We start from the raw sequence: 20,344 nt of genomic DNA on the forward strand, positions 1-20,344 counted from the left end.
CTGATGTAAGATACTAAAATTTTATTGTGCTTTCAACATTTAGGAGGTGGAAGAAGACAATGAATGATTCCTCTTTGTATGATAATTCCCAAAGATGTATGACATACAGCTTTTGCTGAAAATTTAAATTCCTAGCCAAAATTTTGCATTTAAAAATTGAATTACAAGTCAAAACAGCTAGTGCAGTCTTACTAAAATCTACTCCTTATTGGCAAACAGCTCAATACATCTATAGCAATCTAAGGAGTAAGTCACTAAACCAAAAAAATACCGCAGCACCTTTTTACTAAGTCAACACAAAATGTTGCAGAGTAACTGTGAAACAATGAGCCAAACAAAATTACAAAATGAATTTATTCCAAAAGTGTAAGGGAACATTTACAATTCAACAAGATGGTGAACAGCTGTCTCCACAAGAACTCACTGCATTAAAATTAAATATGAAACTGGGGTGGAAGGGGGGTGAAATCTAACTACTTCTGAGGCCACGAGAACTTTGCGCATCACCTCTGAAAATCAGGACTCCTGTAAAGAAAGCTCACTCAAAATTCAGTGAGAAAAGGAGCTGCTAGTACCTAGTTATTAGTCTAAATAGAAACTCTATTTAGGCTTTGAGATCACATTTTTAAATCCTCCCAAAACACAAATTATAGCCAGAAGTGCAAAATATCTATTTTTTTTCCCCCCGGTGGAAGCTTATTACCCATCTAGTGCCTACTTCCACAGTGACATTTTGATCTCACAAATTTGTCCTTGGAGGCTCTTTGCCAAGGTTGTTGGTTTTAGTGACAAATCTGAGTTTAGCAGCTGGCATGTAATCAGAAATGCAAAGTCAGCTCACATGTCCTGGAATGCCCAAAGTTTGCTGCCTACTGCTCCAGAGTTAAGCAAAACCAGACTTCTAATTTAGCATCGACAAATCAGTATTCCAGCCTTCTGATTGTAGTGATAAATGTCAAAGAGTGTTAATGAAGACACCTGAGTCAGATTCACAAGTAAATACAAATGGAACTAGCTAGGGAAACAACACTTTCAGGCATATGTCTGTGGGTATCAAATGGCTGGACAAAAAAAAGGAAGATAAGAAATAGTCTTCATTCTGCTAAAGGCTAAGCTATCTTACATCAACATGCCCTTGAACTTTTCCTCTTTCCCAACTTCCTTCTACTACCTGCTCCTTCCTTTACAATGTTGAATGACCTGAGAAGTAAAAATTTTGAGTGGTGAGAATAAAAATTAAAAAAAAAAAAAAACGTATTGTGCTCTTACACTGTCTTTTCTGGGTGTACACCAGTAAATATGAATCCCAAGTTGCTACAGAAAAAAAATAGCATGGAATTATTAATTTTCCACCTGAATTGAACTATGTAGCTGGAATTTCTCAATGTTACCCAAAATACAATCTTATTTATATATTTTTAAATGCAACTGTATTGGTAAAAAAACCCAAAACTGACCACCCACCCTCAAGCCCCCCAAAAACCACAAACCAGAAAATAACCAACCTTCAAGTGCTAACTAATCCAGAAATCTGCAAAACATAGAAAAGAGCCAGGTGCTACTATGGTCCAGCTCAAGCCTATGAAGCTTAATCACTGAATCAGTCTTTACCCACTCCTGGAATAATTCTAGTCATTTATTGGTTTGTTTTTCCTGTTCATTTACTGAAATTTCACGGCATAACTATATGCACATATTAATATTAAACATTAAAAATTCATTTGCAAAACAGCACTTTTGCATTACAATGCACAGAGAAGAGTAAGATGTGCAAACCAAAAAAACATCACATTCTCCACATCTAAGTAAAAGGACTGCTTCATGCTACAAGCAAAATAAATTCTCATGTTGCAAACTTAAAAAAACCACCACGTGTCTCATTCAATTCCATTAAAATAGTAAATCAAAGCTAATTTAACAATGGTACTCTTCTCCACATATTGCAAAATATGGTTACAGATGAGGAAAGGATTACTTCAGCTGCTAAGCTTATCTGACATGTATCTCTGTCATCATGCCTTTCCTGTCCAATACTTAATACATAAACTCAACTATATAGTTTCAGTTATGCAGTAGCTGATTTTTAGGTTAATATACAAACTGTCAAGTGTAGCTTTTGGTAAAACATTTATGCTCTTTTCCAATCTTGAATAAATCCTGAAGACACTTCAAAAATAAGAACCCAAACCTGCTGACTGTAAGCATCCAAAAATACAGCTGTAGTTTCACTATGGGCAAGTTGTAGTCCGTTAGAAAAGTAGATCATACATACAAAGGTATAAAGAACATTTAAGTCAGTCTTAGCGGAAGGCAGTCCTTGAAGGAAACAATACTCCAAACTTGCTGAGCTTGCTTTCACTTTAGCCCTTCAGGGCCATGAAAATGGTGGTCTACTCAGTAGATTCTTCCTCGGCTACGATTGCCACGTCCTCCCCAGCCTCTTCCTCGTCCACCCCGGAAACCACCTCTTTGCTCTGAAATAAAAGTCAAAACTTTTCATAAGGGCTTTACACTGTACACAGATTAAAATTAAACAGGAGTAACTAGAGAGACTGAAGGCTGACTCAAGTCTCTGAGGTTAATTCTGCTTACATACCATAAGAACTCCAAGTTACGCTTTGATGACAACAGATTGTAAAAGAAGGTCAGGAGAACTAGCCTCTCTAGGCTTAATAATATGATACATAACTATCCCATTATTTTAGAACTATATTTGGGCCAATCCATTATCACAGAATTGAAAATTGGTTTGTAAAGAACTTTATCAGGCTACCTAGCTCATCCTTCTGTCCAGTAACACTGTGTCAATCTTGAGGTGTTTGTTTGACTGCTCCTAGTGATTTTACAAATTGATGGAAAACCACAACTTTGTCAGTCTGCCTGTCCTTTTCTATCCTTAACATTATCACCTGCAACTTATATTTCTTTTTTGCTGGGCTGGTATCTTAACTATACCAAATGAAAAATCTTAGATGGATCCCAGTTGGATCTTAGGTTGCTGCCATTATTGGGCCTATTAATCCAGTCTGCAACTGCTCTCATGTTCTGCCCAAAAATGTGATTTGCAGAGGGACAGAATCACTGTGACTGGGAGCATGGAGACACAACTGTGTATGCACAGTGAACCTGGCAATTCCCAGTTGTTCTGGATCAGATCTGCAACATCAGCAGTGGCTGTAACAGCAATTCAGCACAGGTCCAGTTGTGTGACAGATGGTGGCCCAGCTCTGCCACTTGCAAAAACTGGCTTGTCCAATGGTAAATTTGGGGTGTGAGTCTGTATTCCATAACAGAGAACACAATAATACAATTACCATATGTGTTAAAACACTACTAAAACTACCTTGCAAATGACATATAGTTATAGGCTAGTAACACTAAAACACTGTGACAGATCAACAGCTAGAAAGAGACCATAACAAAAAAAATTGGTGACAGTACAATTGGATCTTCATAGAATGTGACAGTAAATTTGCTTAATTTGTTTGTTCTCCCCGCCCTAAAGCACAACCGTAAATAGACAAAGTTTTTCCAAGCTGCCTAACTTACCATAAGAAAAACTGCCCAGGTTACTGCTGTATTTTCCACTGGGAGGATTATATATTTGCCTGGCATCCCTTTTTGGTCCTGCCGAAGCTTTCTTTGGGGGTGAACTTGAGGTTGTATCTTCACTTGCTCTTTTTTGACTGACAGAAGAAAACAAAATGAGATTATCACACCCCTGTAGTGACAAGTACAGAACAGCAGTTCAGCCTCCAAGATCAACCACTGGAAGCCAGTAGCAACTAATGAAGATGCCCTGAAAAACACTTCAAAAGAGGAAATAAACTAGTCTCCAGTTGATGTGGTCTACTGTATCCCTAAAGCAAGACTAAGATGATCACTCCACAGCCTTAATTTATTCCATGATGGGCATTATTTTTTATTATGAAACTTTTAGCTCACGTGCCTTGTATATAATACATACAGAGCTTGGGATCTTTATTTTGTAATCGGCAGAAACTAACATAGTTTTCTTTTAAATGAAAAACTCTTACCTTGCATCTGCCTTCTGTACAGGTTTCCAGGACAGTGTAACTGTACTTTTATAAGACGGAGGAATGTGGAAGAGATCCTATGGAGACAAAATCAGACAGTTTACTAGACAGTTAAATTCATGTCGATTGCACTTCAGAATTTTAGCTACCTACTCAGACTCCAGAATAACAGTTACTTTCCAACAATTTTAAACTGTTTTTGAAGTCACATGGCAGAGGGATAAGGTGTCAGTCGCTAACCACCTTATCTGGCTGCCTCAGCTCATACACTTTACAAGGAAATTTGAATAAGAATAGGAATTTGAATAAGAAAGAAACTTTTTACAATGAGGGTGGTGAAAAACTGGCACAGGTTGCCAAGAGAAGTGGTAGATGCCCCATCCCTGCAGACATTCAAGTCCAGGCTGGATGAGACTCTGAGCAATCTAATCTAGTTGAAGATGTCCATGCTCATTGCAGAGGGGTTGGACTAGGTGACCTTTGAAGGTCCTTTCCAACCCAAACTGTTCTACAATTCTATTCTATGATTCTAAATGAGATTTGTATTAACAAAATAGTGTCTTATACTGACATGATATGCTTGCTTGCTTTCTTTCTTTCTTTCTCTCCCTATGTAAATCAAGCATCTTACAATGGATTACAATGGCTCCTGCAGGGAGACATCTGACATCCCTGCTATGATGGTAAAAGGCTTCTCAATACTGTAGCCAAAGGTTCTCATTTGAAAAAAGTTTCTTAGCGATTGAAGGAGAGAGACTGGAAGTGAGGGAAGAGAGGAAAACGTGGTTAGAAGGAATCAGAATGGTTTCAAGCACTTTGGATGGCAGTGTCTTTCTGCAGCCCATCTCTTCTAGACTCTTTGGAGAAAAAGATTATGTATAGCAGCTTGCTTTGCCTCCTCCCTCCTTTCAATTTCTTGCACCTCTTCCAACTATTCCTTACTCTTCCCTGCTACCATAAGAAAGGGAAATGATAAGGACAGAGGCTTGGACATAATCCAGAGACCTCTAAAGCAAGTTCTTCTGCTCCTGCAGGCAACTAGGGGCTGCAAAAAAGGGCCTTAACACCCTACCCCAACAGCAGCAGCAGCAAAGGCATAAATGGCAGATCCATGTCTCTTCAGAAACAGTAATGTGGACAGCAACCCTGAGCTGGCTAACACTTATAACACAATATAACTTAGTTCAGATCGATTTCTTTTTTCTGTATAGGTTACTCTACTGTATGAATTTACTCCTTCATGTCAGGACTTACCTTGATTAAAACATTAATGTTATTGGTTATTTTCAAGGCAACCACTTTAATCTTGTTCTGTAAAAAAAGAAACACCACTGAACACCTATTCTACTAGCTTTAAATTATGCCAACTGCATTTTATGAAGTCGTGAACATTAAAATCACTGCTCTTCCTAGTGAATTGCTATAGCCGTAATAACAGTGAAAGGTGTGTACACTTCTGAGTTTTTGTTATAACTATTTTTAGGCTTTTTGCTGTTTTGCACTATCTAGCTGCTTTTAACGTTCCAGTGTACTTCCCACTAAAATTTTGCCCCAATATATGAACATTTTCCCTTTCAAAAACGCAGAGCACACTTAAGCTAAATACACATAGATGCAGAGAGTAGCTAACAGTAGAACTAAAAGATCATCTTAGCTTGCAAAATGCAGCATCAGGTAAGATGCAGTTGCAACAGATGTTAGCAGTACTAGTCCCTTAAGCTATCTGCACACTTACAACAGACTGCAGCCCACTAACATGGGCCAATGGCTATTTCGGTAGGCTCAATTAGAAAAATTAGAATTCCTGAACAATACTCACCTCCTCTGTTTTCAAGGCATCTCCTGTTTTTCCTTGAAGTGCTAGACGAAGCTGTCGAATATACACCTGCAACCCTCGAGCAAAATACTGTAACCTGAAAAATTTAAAAGCAATCCGTTAATAAATTTCACATAGTCCCATAAAATAAAAGCATAAGCAAAGGCAAGTAGTAATCTCAATTTTCCCCTCTAGGTAAAATGCTCAAAGTAAGTCTTCTGCCAATCTGAACTGTGCTTCTTTAGCATCCAGATAATAATAATTCACATTTTCTAAGACAACTGTAACACCTGCCTCTAAATGATTACCTGATTTTAAAGTCTTTCAATTTCTCTGCATTCAGCTTGGCTGTGAGGAAGTCTGGAAGTTTACGGCCCAGCTGATGGAAGCTATACAATAAACACTCCACATAACTGAACTGCAACTTGGGCTCTTCATTGCCAGCATTTTCTCCATTCTCTGCTTCCTCTGGAGGAAGTGGCATATATTCCTAATGAACAGAAAGGTAAAACCAACGTGTGAGACACATTTACAGAGAATGACCATTCTTTTGCAGTGTTTGAACTGGAGGGTTTATTTATGCCAACCATTTAAGAAATATCCCCCCATTCCCATACTAACATGATGAACTGCTGCACGAAGTCCTGGTACAGGTGGTTTGCCTAGACTTACGTGACGTATCACCTCTAAGGAAATAATACAGTAGCACTGCTACCACAGCAAGCACCAATGCTTCTGAAACAGTGCTAAATTTGGCTAAAATTATCAGTGCAGATACAGCCTTTCCTGACATCAACATAAGCCTCTCATGACTATAAAATTTAAAAAGAACAAAAGCACATAATTTTACTGGATTAAAAGCATTGTGCAGGTTAACAAATCTATAAAGCCTTTGAATTGCAAAATTATGTTTGACCTTATATCATGGACAAACCTATCTTTGAAAAAGCCACTTAACAAAAAGGAGAAATAATTTTTTTTTTAAATCGTCGAAACAAACTAAGAATTTTACATGAGTAAAAACTGAATTAGTCTTACCAGTAATTTATCAAACAGCTTCTTCAAATTTGATTCAAGTTTTTCCATATCGCCACAAAATGAACTCATTTCAGCAAGAAGCTTCAAAACCTACAACAATAGCCAAGTTTTTGTGTGTTACCTGAAAAGTACAAAGGCTTAACTTTCAACCTAGAAGCATATCACTATGGCTGGGACACTAGAGATCAGCTATTACAATAAAACCCCTCCCAAACATCAGCAAAGAATATATGGAGGATGTCTGCAGCACAGCTCACCTTCAAAGTGAGATTCATAGAGATCTAACTGAAGCTGCAGCACTGCTTAACATAAATAAAATTATAGACATTAAGCCACTCCCTTAGGAGGCTAAATCAGCACAAACCATGCAGCAATCATTTCAGTAAATGCTATGTGCTTAAAAAAAATTCAAAGTAATATAAAAATGATTACACTGATCTACTTATTCTAGCCTTGCCCTGAAAGCTCAGGACAAATGACACATACTTTAAAAAGCAATGCTCAGTCATGCGTCAACACAGCAAACTTGTTTTTTCCTAGTGTAGCTAGTTTTCCTACAAGCCAAGAACAAGAAAACCACTTAAAAGTTTGTGATTTTAAAAATAGCTGTCTTCATCTAAGATGCTGATGTTTTATGACTTGAAAGACATTTTAGCTTGGGCTTACCTCTAACTGGATATCAAGACCCTCCACGGGGGTAGTCAAAGAACTGAGGTTTGGCAGCACATGTTCACAGAAGTACGTAACAAATTTTGTGGAATGAACATTTTTCTGCAAAAAATCACCACAAATCATTCAGGCTACAAGTCTGAAGAAGATAAGTGTTATCCCCCTATCACTCTGACACCCTTATAAATGCCTACCATAAAGCTAGACCTTAAAGCTTTATTGAACTTCCCTCTAATTCCTAAAATACAGAGAACCTTTCAGGTAACTTAAACTCAGAGGTTGTCTGCAACAGAGGCTGAAAAGCAAGCACTGCAGTTGCCTGGCATTAGACTTGAAATAATCAAACTCATACATGTATGAACCTACTGTGAGAATCTTGTCATAATTCACTGTGACATCTTCAATTTGAAAGAATATGTTGAAAAGCAGAGAATAACAAAAAAGCTCTTTGTATTCAGAGGCTTTAAGGATGTTTTCCAACATTTTAATACATTAGAAGCTGAAGGTGGAGAAGTACTTATATGCTGTCATTCTAACTCAACCACTAAGAACACCAAAGAGAAGCTACAGCCATTAACTTGTCACAATATTCCTCATGCAAAGCAAATAAATACATACCGAGAAAAGCGGCACTGCCTGTCGAGTACACTGTAGAAGTCTGTCCACACAGTCTGGATCAGATGGATTGAACGTTTGTTCCAGGTCAGCTTGTTCGGCTACCAGTTCCACCAGTTGTTGCCTCCCACTTACTGTCTGTAAGCTTTTTAATCCTGACAATATTTTCATGAACAGAACAAATTCCTCGCCTGTCACATCTTCCAGCACCTTAATAGAACACCAGAAAACATATTTCTATGGTGGTAGTTAGCAAACCTCCAAGTCAAACCTACCTGATTTGAAAAGGTAAAATATGCAAATATTTAGCATTTAAATTTAGCCACTAGTTGTTTAAAAACACCAGTTTAAATGAACACATGAAAACATGCATTGTGTGCACCTCCAATTTAAAGTAGCTGCCATCAAGTTGTGCGTAGGAAACTTTATTTTTATTGAACTCTAACCTTACGAAGAAATTTCTTATTTAACAAAATGGTATGCTTCAGGTAGAATAAATCTTAAATCAATATTTACTCATTATTGAGAGGCAGAATAAATATTAAATGAAAAGCTATTCATTATTGATTAATACTTTTTATACCTTTCTCAGCTTGGGGAATGCACAGGAATCCCATAAAATTCAACAAAGACAAATAGAAAGTCCTGCACCTGGGATGAACTAACTTAACTTCCCTGCATCAGCACATGTTGGGGACTGACCGTCTGGGGAACTGCTCTGCGGCAAAGACCCTGAGGGTTTTGGGGAACAGCAGGCTAAACCTAAGTAACTGCAGCATTCCCTGGGTGATGTAGTGTCCCAGGCTATGACGAGTATAGCCAGTAGACTGAGGGAAGAAAAGGTATCGAGGTTTCTCCTTTGCTATGCCCTCACTAGATCAAACCTGGAATACTGCACCTAGTGTCAGGCCCTCCTGTATGAGGAAGTTGTGAGAAGCTTTAGAAAGCCCAGTCAACAAGGTGATCAGTGTTTACAGCACATGACCTGTGAGGAGAACCTAAAATAACTGGGATTTTTTCAGCCTTAAGGAGAAAAATCATAAACCTGATCTGAATTCAGCTGACCATGATTCACTAAGGTGATCAATCTCCCAAAGTCCCTTTCCAATGTGAATAATTCTATGATTCTAGTAAAATGCACTCTAACAAGACGAGAAGAACCTAGCATTATTTTAGCACAAAAAAAGTGCTGCAAAGTTTGGATTATAACAGAACAGGATAACTACAAGACCACATTTGTACAATGTTTTAACTCCACATGTGGTTTAAACAAACAGACCTCCAAAGCAAAGCCAGTGATAAGGGATGGTTTAATTATACGTAAGTTTGTACTGAAATAAGACACTCACCTTCTTTGATTCAGTCAATATGAACTCTTCTACCTCCTTTGTCATCACTTCTTCAGGCAGGGTTTTCAGTTTTGTAGACAGGAACTTGATGGCTCTCTCTCTCACAATATCCTCTCCCTGAAGAATTTGACTGAATAACCCTCCCAAAGTCCCTGAACGGACAATAAATCAGATAAAGCAGATTATTTTAGAAGTTAAGAGCTGAACTGTCTATGCAGAAGAAAGAAGTTTCCTCATGTAAGAATCCATGACACATTTTAAAATAACTGCTATGCTAACTTTTAAGAAAAACCACATTTTTCACATAGCTTGACATAAGAATCCACTTTCTTTTATTGGTCTGTATAATTCAGATACACAATTATTGAAAAGTTCAGTATTGTTTGTAAAACCAAACAAAGAGTGTGCCTCTAACTTTTGCATTGTAACAGGAAGATACAAAATTGAGTCCTGTTCTCATCTTACTAGAAACTGGGAAACAATAAAAGACATTTATAGAAAAATATGTCCTTTACCTTTAGCATCCATCTTAAATATACTGAGCAAAGCATTGTTCACCAAATTGAATTCTGCAGAATCATCTGAAGAGAGAAAAAAACCCTGATATGCATATCCTTGAAATGCAAACATAAAAGCAGAAAAACAAAGAAGGATTTCTCACACCACACAAAAAGTATACTATCCTCAGCATTTAATTATAAACAACATAACTTGTATTTTTGACGACTACTAGACTGAGGAAGTAGAAAGCCACAATTATGAAAGCTGGAAGTAAAAAAAAAAGCTATTTGCCACTTCAGCCTCCCTGCCAAAGTATAACATTATAAACTCAATAGGACCAAAAAATTGAAGGGAATGTATTAATCAATATATTTAGTAATTTTAAGGAACAGTTGAATAAACAAGCTGATGTTTACTAAATTAAGGTAAAATAAACAGTTATTTCTTCTTAAACTCTCCAGTAATCTATGGTATTTCTAGCAAGCAGAAACAATTTTCCTCTTGAACGAAATGGAGAAACGTGTAAGTCTCAAAAAAAAAGTATCTTATGAGAAGCCTAGAGACTTAATCATGCATTTTTAATACAAATTTGAATATCTAATATTTAGCACTACATAACTTACTGAAATTAAAAAAATACATACTGTATATTAAATTATTAATCAAATATTTTGTATCAAAAATGCATTGTATGGAAGAAAATGCCTTCAGGATTTTTTGAGTTCCTAAGTACTTGTATTAGAAATCCAATAACTCTTTCAGAGGGTAATTTGCTGCAGTCCATAACTGGAGGGTGGGGTTTTTTTGTTCCACCTCCCCGCCCTTTTTTCTACAGGTGTTTTCAGAGAACTTGAAAGAAATGTTATATTAAAAAGACAGATTTTCAGTTTAGATTAGGGTAATTAGCAACCTTTCATGAGAAGTAGCAACATAACTTTACAGCAAATATAAAGGGAATGGGGGGAAGAGCAGAAACAGGACACGAATGGCACCAGGACAGACTGCTTTGTAACCAATTATGGATCAGCAGAAAACATTTTACAGAACAAAACTATAATACATTTTTAAGCATGCCACGGGAAAGCAGCCAGGAAACTACCAACGTCTCCTACCTGACTGTAGAAGCTGAGTCAGGATGTCTGCTACCCGAGGAAGATTATCTCCAGTGGCAAACTGAGGCAATTCCTTGATTGCTTGTCGCCGGATCTGTCAAAATTGTCAGTATTTTGGAAACAAAAAATTTCAAAAATTAAAGAAATTAAAAAAAAAAAAATAATCAGGCAATTAAACTATGAAAGTCTGGCAGAAATATCAGCCAAAATCGAGTAAGTGACCACATATCCTTTTAACATGAGTACTGTATTCAGAAAGCGATATTCAAGTCTCAGACTTCAATGGCAGTCCAAACATCATTTTTACTATAAAACTATTATGAAATATCTATGAAGAAAATAATATATTTTTCTTTGATTTAAGCAGCTCTGAAGAAAAAACAAATTTGAACAGCACCTCTGTTCACAAAATCACTATTTTGATCAACAAAATAAAGGGCTGGAATCTGTATTATGGAGTCTTATTTGCTAACAGGAAGGATAATTTTATAGTTGGACATATTGCAGAGATAAACTCTAGGTTTTGGTCCCAGCACTCACAAAAATCCTTGAATGATCTGCCCAAATCATTTAAGATCTGATAATCAAAGATGCTTCAAAGGTACAGCTTCTATCAATACCACAGAAGCAGCACAAAGCATCTCAAGACTTCTGAAAGAATACTACATTGTGAATCACATTCTCATGGTTCTCAGGTGCAAACAAAATTTTCTTGCCTCCCAAAAGGCTTCATTAGAATCAAATACCACACTGTATTTTTTGAAAGGCAAAAAAATGTAACAGATATTAAAATAAACCATATGTAAGTTTCTTTACACAGAGCTATTCCTTTGATAAATGATGGTAGTAAAGAAGACAAATGTGAACTGATATATCTTCCCATACTGTCACAACAGTTCTATCGCAGGAATACATCTAAGTATTCTTAAGTTTTCCAAAGACCAACCCTCCCCACCCGAAAGACACAGTCTATTAGAAACAGAATTAAAAAACCCAAACATATCAACTTGCTACAACATTCTTATTCTTACTGAAACATCTTCATCCTCACAGAGGTCCAACTGGGCATTGATAGCTGAGTCAGCTAGCTCAGGAAAATGCTTGAAGAATTTAGGAATAAACTGGGCTGCAAGTCTCTTCTCCTTGGCACCTCCTTTCACGCCATCCAAGATCGCCTGGTATGCATCCTTATGCTGAAAGAGGAAAACCAGCATACATAAACAGAAAAATCTTGGAGTATTCTCAAGACAAGGAAAGGATTTTTTTTCTGTCCCACTCACTTCAGCTACTTAACTATACATGAGCTTCATACAAAGAAATAAATTTAGCTCGTAGACCAATATAACCATCCCACTTCAGTAAAATTTGCCTCTATTGACTGGTTTTTACTGTTATTCAGTTTCCTCTGTCTGTTCAAGTGCTCATTGTTCAAACTGGCAGCCTGAAGGCTAACAGCTCTTGCATACCACTTGAGATTAGATTAGTGCAGACTCAAGGAATGACATGATCTCCTTTACTGAACTTGGGCAGTTTTTCAAGGCCTTCTGTCTGCTTGTTTATTGTCTCTCAAGTAGAGGTTACCTGTCCCAACAACTGTGCCACTGGAATGGATCATAAATGATTTTTAATGTATATTGTGCTAAAGCATCTTTGGCACCTACTCAAGCAGTTAACTTAATCTGAGATAAAGCATAGTTCTTCAAAGATCTGTTCACAGAAACTAGGTCTAAAAAAAGAAATCTCCAGGTGAAATATAGAAATAAACACTTCAGCAACAGAGTTGCTGAATATTCTCTAGCTGCTCCAACTAGAATCACACAGGTGTTTCTGTGTGCCCGCAGAAGTCAAACTTTAGAATAAAATGAAGTCTTTGTTGTGGTTAGCTACGTGTGTGCAAAGTAAAAGTCAGCATTGTTAGTATGCTAGCAGAAATCAGAACCATATATGATTAATTTTCCTCATGGTTGTGAAAAGAGTGTTTTAGACAACTTATCCTACTTTGAACAGCAAAGGACACTTTGCTTTATTTACATTAAATTTCCCAGAGCCCAACTCTACACAGAAGTTCACCCATAACAAACAGAGATACTAATTCACAAAACAGTACACTGCACTAATTTCCTCTAACATAAGCTGTATTTTAACATTAACTACCAATGCTCCTTAAACGCTCCCTACACCTTGTTGACAACTCCGTGCTCCCGGATTCTGAACTGGATTGGGACACCGGTCTGGAAGAAGAATAACCAAGGGAAAAAAATGGTTGTTTTTCAGCCACTTCATATCCCCATCCGGTTTGGTCTGCAGCTGTGCCAACACAGTCCACTCAACAGCAAAGGCAAGAGTGAGCCAACAAAAACTAATAGTGAAATAAACATTATTATAGTCACAGGTTTTCAGACTGCACATTAAGGACAACTTTTTTTGTGGAACAAATTACTTAAACTTAATACATATTAAAAAAGCATTCATACAGCAATGAAAGAGAGTAGCTTGTATTCCATGGATTTGTATTACTGCATACTAACTACTTCCTCATTTACACAAAATACAGTTCAGGCAGGAGTTTATTTTACCCTGTACCTGGCATCACCAAAAGCTCAAAAAAAAAAAGCAGGCAACTGCGGCAGCAGTGTGAGCCTTCAGTTTTGCACATTTCCTCCCAGTCTGTAACACAAGAACGTCCTAAGCCAGAGGCATTGTCCAGACAGTTATTTTTAATAACTGTTGAGTGACCAATTATTCATTGATTTATCTAGATTAATTCTTGAACCAGTACATACTCTGTTATGTCCTATGACAAGTTCTGCAATGTGTTATGAAGAAAATCTTGTCTTCCTCTTCATTTTAAGCCTACTTCCTAATAGCTTTTTTCAAGTTCTCACCTTAAATTCACTCACAAGGTAGACTCATAATATCTGAGCCTCTTTATCAACTGAAACACTCTTTTACAAGTTCAATACTTCCAGGCTTTTAAATTACCCCTCTTCATGTCATACTTCTGGTTGTTCCCTTACGGTTCTCCTCATGTTCAAAGTTTCTTCTTTTGAGACAGGGTGACTTTTTGTAAGTGAGAGATCATGTTCATAAGGTTGGTAAGAGATAATAAAGTAATAAGTAGGATAAAACTGATGAATAAGGAACAATTACTCATAGCTTCTCGGAATGCAGAAATTGGAGACATCAAGTAAGATTATGAAATGTCAAGTTCAGAAGAGATCACTCCTTCACAAAGGTTAATGAAGTAACGGAACATTTTGTCACGAAACGTTTGTATGCCAGAAATATAATCAGTTAAAAAAAGTATCACGAAAGTACACTGAAGAACAATCTAGTGAGATATACTAATTACAAAGACACTATCTCTGGCTCTGGAAGCCCACAAGCTATAGAGAAGCAAAGCTGGAAAAGCGTATCAGGAATCATAATTCTGTAGTTACCCTTGGAGGTTCTTAGACATCTGCTATTGATTCCTGTCCCAGGCTTCATTTCTGAACTATGCTGGAATCTGTTCTACCAAAGATGGTCATTCCTGTTTTGCAAAAGCTACCAACAACAGTAAAAATTATGATGGACCACTAATTTGGAAACTAACACAGTAACAGAGTCTGGTTTATTCTGTATCTCTCCATATAGTTCCCAAGACTTTAGCTGCATTTTTTGCTTGGCTCTGAGATTATGTTTTTGTTGAACTGTCTACAGGGATGCTTTGTTTCACTAGAGCATAATTACACAAACAAAGTGAATAGACTTGAATTAGAAAGAAAAAAAAAAATTCAAAAACAACACACACCATATTATTTGTTCTCTTAAAGAACTTTCCAAATGACCTTGTATAGTAGTACCTAGTTTAAAATCCACTGCTAGGTATATGCAAAGCTACTTTCCTACTCATGTGTGTAATGACCAAAAAAAAAAAGTCCGTTGCTTTTTCAGGTAGCTGTTCAGTAAAATGAGAGCCTAATACAATTCAAAAACTATGGTTTTAATTAACCATAATATTTTATACTGGCAATATACTACGTCATCCTCTCCTTTCGAATAATCAGTAACGGTATAAACAAATGGCACATCTTGCCAGGATTCTACAAGTAAAAATCTCCTTTAGCCATGAGGATCGAATTTCCATTTTTACCCTAAGGAAAAAAAAAAAAAAAAGGGGGTGCGGGGTGCGGGCTACGGGCAATTATCGAACCATAACAGATTTCACCTTCCCCCAACAAGCTTTTTAGCAAGACAGCCTGCCAGAAGCTCTCTAGAACTGCAGTGCAGTGGATCACATCTGGATGACTAGTGGTGTAATCTTTAAGGCCTGAATTCGCCAGATGAAACTCCCGGCGCCCAATGCAAAAAACAGTCTGACTCTAGCTAATAACTAGTTAATAGCTGCGACACCACATTTTAAAAGAGAGCAGCCGACAGGACGGGGATGCTGCAAAAGCGGCCAGAGCTACTTCCGTCCTTGCAGAACCGCAGCCGCGAATTCATCTCTACCCGCCTCTTCCCTCCCCCTGCCCGGGTCGTGAAAAAACCTACACCGAGAACAGCCCCGGGGGCTAGCTGCTTGTCCGGCAGGGCGAACAGCCCTTCCGGCGGCACCCCCTCCCGCTCGCCCCGTCTCAGCCGGCCCAGGCCGTAACTCCCCCCGGCGGCGACGCCACTGCGCTACTCAAGCCCGAGGCCTCGCGAGGCCTTGCAGGCCGCAGCCACGCCGCACCTGGCCCGCCGTCTCAGTGGCGTCCGCCAGGATCCCGTAGTTCCGGTAGAGCTCCTCCACGGTGGGCATGGTGCGGCGGGGAAGGGCCAGAAACCGCCGCTGGAACCGAGGCCGCCACTGACGCCGCCGCCGCCGCTCAGGCCGCCGCTACCGCTCAGGCCGCCGCCGTCAGCACCAACGAGGCGGAAGTCCCAGAGCAGCTGTTTGCCGGCCCCTGCGCAGCGCCCCCAGGCGGCTGGCGGTGGAACTGAGGGCCGGGTTAAAGGGGCGGGGCAGGGGGGAGTTCCCCGCAATGTGCTGTACGTGTTGTACGCCAGCGGAGCTGAAGTGATATTAAACAGGTATTCAGTGTAAACGGGAGTGCTCCGGCTTCTGCGTGGCTCCTCGTGTCTGGATTTTAGTCATCGTAGCACAAAGCACAAGGCACTTTCACAAGTGCTGCTGTTACAAGGGTTTCACCATGAGCCGGGATTTGTGCACCTGGCGCTTGGCAGCGGCGCCTCCTGCTGCTGGGGCAGCGGGACGCGGTTGCTCAGGGATGCGCTTTTGAGGCCTTTTTTTTTTTTTTTTTTCCTTCTCCTGGGCTTTCTTTCGCACTCCTCCTTTCCCTGATTGCTCTCTTCCCCCAGTTACTCGTTTCTGTATCCCATTTTGTGTCTCATATACAAAAAATGTGAAAGATACACAGAAGTGCCTGTGGTGCATTGAGCTCCTGGTGCAAGAAAGCAGCTGGTTTCATGTGATTTGGTGACTTTCGCATTTTCCTGAAGAGGAAAATACCCTCTAATTCCAGCATATAGGAGCTGAAATATCTGCAACTAATGCAGTAGATTCAAATGACCTAAATTGTGGCAAAAGTTAAAAGGCTGCAGCAGTGTCTTCCCCTATTCTCAAGATGCTTTAGCATCCTGCTGATTTCACAGGCACTTAAAATGAAAGAGGATTCCCCTCACGTCAGCCTGAGGCCAAGCTAAGCAAAACACTTGACCTTTTCTCCATATCCTCTCCAGTAGGATGAAGGGTGATTTCGGAGGCATTCAAAGCCCCGGTCTCTCTCCAGAGCCGGCACAGGCAGAATGCACACAGCAGGGTCATACAGGGGCATCAATCGTTTACCTTCCTTTCATTTTTCCTCTGCTGTCAGTGTTTCAGCAGGTGGCTGCAGTGACCACATCAGTCACCTTTCGCCCTCTGTTTGAACTGAGGCCCAGTGCCTTTACCTGTCTGCAGATGGAATGATGTGGTTCCTGCACAATTGACAGGGTCTGATGGTGCGAGTTTGTGGCTGCTCTCAGATCCAGGAGAGCACTAACCATGGCCTGACCCTTGGTGTGCTTGTGACCATTGCATTTACCTAAAGTAATCTTCTTAAAAGAATATATTGGTTAATAAAACGTAACACAAGACAAAAAATATTTTTAATGCATCAAAAGGGCTATGTCCATGACTAGCTTACCTGAACCTTTCATTTTCCAGGAAGGGTAAGCTTCCTCTGGTAGCCTGGCGGATATTAAGAGATGTCAATCTCTTGCCCTCCGGCATCATCCAGGCAGCATTGCATCTGAATGCAGATTTTAAAACGCTCTGTAATCATCTTTATCAGCACTGTCATGGCAAGCTTCTACAACTTGTCAGAAAGGAGGAAAGATGAACCTCCCATTTAATTACTTTTTAGCCCACTTGAAATGTTTACATAGATGGAGGACTCCATTATCTCCCTTTCTTGCTTGTTTCCTCAACAGCACACTATTAAAGTGTGATTACATTCTGTAGCAAACATTGATAATCAGATAAATATGTGGCATTTAGACATTACTCTATGTATTAGAGCTGTGGAGAAAAAAAGAGAAGAAATAGGCACAAAGGAAAAAGGATGTGAGAGGGGTTGTGTGCCTTCTGGGAAAGGCTGGTGCTCTGTGGTGGAGCAGGACAGGCGCTTGAGATACTGGAGTGTGCTGGGCAGGGGAGGGGAACTCCACTGTTGGACTTTGGCTGCACTACAGGGAGATTAATGGGTGGGGTGGGATGGGAAGCAATTCCCAAATACTATAATATTATATATGTTGTTATACCTAAGTATATATGTATTAATCACATTTATATACATTGTATCATAACACACGTGATTTGCCTTGGAGTCGTACTTTTTTACTTTCTCTGGCAATGATACATTTGGCTGTGCTGATCACCTTTCTAAGAGAGAACATGCAAAATGAAAAGGGGTATCCAGAGTCACATTAAGGAAATGTTTTCTCCTAGGTTCTTCTATTTCCATCCTTTGATCTTCCATAGATTGACTTTTTTTTTTTCTTTTCCTTCACCTACTTCCTTGCTGCTTTACATCACTCTTCACTTCATTTTTGCTCTTGTTACAACAATTTCCATTTTCCAGTCTCTAGTTTTCACTTATACATGAAATATATATGAAAGTGTATGAAATATTTTTTATAATGAGCCTGTTTAAAATTAATCCACTTTAGCCTTTAACATTAGTACAGAAAGAACATGAATGAAGAGCTGTTGGTGTTAGAAGTTTAGGAGACATGGTCTGAAATGAGTTTTCAAAGTTAGGGATCTCTTGGTTTAAGTTGAGATATTTTTGGAAATGTACCTTCAGAAATTCAAAAACTCGAAATGCACATTTGAGAATGACACATAGCTTTTTCAGACTCTGAAGTGCAAGCCTCCTGGTTTCGTGAAATATGATTAGTCTGGCCATCAGTCAGGATTTTCCTCTCTTCTTTCTTCTCAAGCTCCTCACATCAATGCATGTGGAGATAACCCTATCGCAAGTTACTCATCACCCTGTGGTAAGTTACAGACTCATTAGACTTCCATTCCTGCACTCTGCCCACTAATCCTTGTACACTGGAACCAGTGCAGATCTCTGCAGTTTTCAGCAGGTTCTCCAGAGCAAAAATACTTTACTTGTGAAATCAATGAAATTTTCCTCTTTTTTTTTTCCTCTCCTCAGACGAAAAATGTCATTATGCTTGTCCCACAACTGCTCTGTTCTTTTGTGGAGGACAGATTTCAGACAAAGCCACAAACAAGGGCAATAATGGACTTCTACTATGACCATGACAGGGGAAGACACGCTTAATGAAAATTTCACACTGCAACAGGAATCCTCAGGTACCAACCCTGGTGTTATAGTTAGCTGTATTTTGCTTTTGTAAACTGTATCCAAGATTCTCACCTTATCTTGAAATTTCATAGGTGGTATACAAGTTTTTTATCTCTTAGTTTGAGAGTAGAGAACTGAAAATTAGTTCTGTTAGTTCTCAGTAAATCCTTATCTTATCTTGAACGGATAGAATGTGCTGAGGATGTGCATCTAAGAAACCTGAGTATTTTACATGATTTTATAATGAGTATAGGAATAGTGCGCATGTGCAGTGACAAAAGGCGAAAAGTTCACAAGTGAAGAAGACTCCTTACTTCATCCTGATGACCCCCTGAACGACCACCAGAGGACACTGCGCATGCTTAGAGTAGTTCCAAGGGGTTGCAACTGATATTGTGAAATAATGATGTAATCTGATGAATATGCAATACATACGTTGTAACCCTAATGAATATGTATGTAACCAAATTGTATAAATGTAGTGGAGTTCGAATCAGTGGTCGAAGCCAGCTTTGGGTGCGAACCCCTGGTTTCCCAGCGCTGAAATAAAAGCACCGCATATAACTACGTCTGTGGTTATGCGTCCTGATTGCTAACACTGGGAGGTTTCTGTAGGCCAGATACCCAGTGGATAATAAAGGATCTGAAATCAAGTCCATTTGTTGGTTTATACCAGATGACCAATTGATTCTGAATTATTCTTATTTTCTTTTTCTCACTCTGTAGAACTGGGCTTGAGTCAATAGTAGAGCTCAGTTTAACAAATGAAGTGATATAGCAATTACCCCTCTCCCCCCCACCCCCAAATTTCTTGCTGTTTTTCAAAGAAAGGTGTCCAGATATCATGGAGGAATCCAGTGAAAGCATAAAAATGCTCAGAGATGTAAAGCCTTTTATTGGCAGACATTAAAGGTATCTTGTACAAGTTATAAGCATCTAACTGCTGCCTTCAGCCACGCAGAGATTTCCCCCAGACTCACAAAATGTTAGGGATTGGAAGCGACCTTGAAAAATCATCTAGCCCAATCCCCCTGCCGGGGCAGGAACACCCAGATAAGGTTACACAGGAATGTGTCCAGGAGCGTTTTGAATGTCTCCAGACAAGGATATTCCACAACCTCCCTGGGCAGCCTGTTCCAGTGTTCTGTCACCCTCACTGTGAAGAAGTTTGTTCTCATATTTAAGTGGAACCTCCTGTGCCCAAGTTTGTACCCATTATGCCTTGTCCTATCATTGGTTGTCATCAAGAGGAGCCTGGCTCCATCCTCGTGACATTCACCCTTTATGTATTTGTAAGCATTAATGAGGTCACCCCTCGGTCTCCTCTTCTCCAGGCTAAAGAGACCCAGCTCCCTCAGCCTTT

At 39.2% G+C, this 20,344-nt stretch overlaps 1 protein-coding gene across 2 annotated transcripts; it reads right to left on the bottom strand.

Moving 5' to 3' along the window:
* Positions 1-336: 336 nt before the first annotated feature.
* Positions 337-16,082, bottom strand: API5 (apoptosis inhibitor 5). Of its 2 annotated transcripts, none has more exons than XM_065064784.1 (14): positions 15,855-16,081; positions 12,169-12,330; positions 11,138-11,231; positions 10,040-10,105; positions 9,525-9,676; positions 8,179-8,385; positions 7,558-7,662; positions 6,892-6,981; positions 6,162-6,343; positions 5,857-5,950; positions 5,292-5,348; positions 4,038-4,114; positions 3,550-3,686; positions 337-2,474 (listed from the first exon to the last, which is right to left on the bottom strand). In XM_065064784.1, exons 1-14 carry the CDS (start codon positions 15,921-15,923, stop codon positions 2,395-2,397), a joined length of 1,572 nt encoding a protein of 523 aa, XP_064920856.1. In that variant the 5' UTR covers positions 15,924-16,081; the 3' UTR covers positions 337-2,394. The 2 variants fall into 2 exon arrangements, with proteins under 2 accessions (XP_064920856.1, XP_064920855.1); XM_065064783.1 differs by lacking the exon at positions 337-2,474 and adding an exon at positions 3,034-3,277 and having other exon boundaries at positions 15,855-16,082.
* Between the last annotated feature and the right edge of the window lie 4,262 nt (positions 16,083-20,344).

The sequence above is a fragment of the Columba livia genome, chromosome 5 (assembly GCF_036013475.1).
Source record: "Columba livia isolate bColLiv1 breed racing homer chromosome 5, bColLiv1.pat.W.v2, whole genome shotgun sequence".
In the NCBI taxonomy this organism is placed as follows: domain Eukaryota; kingdom Metazoa; phylum Chordata; class Aves; order Columbiformes; family Columbidae; genus Columba; species Columba livia.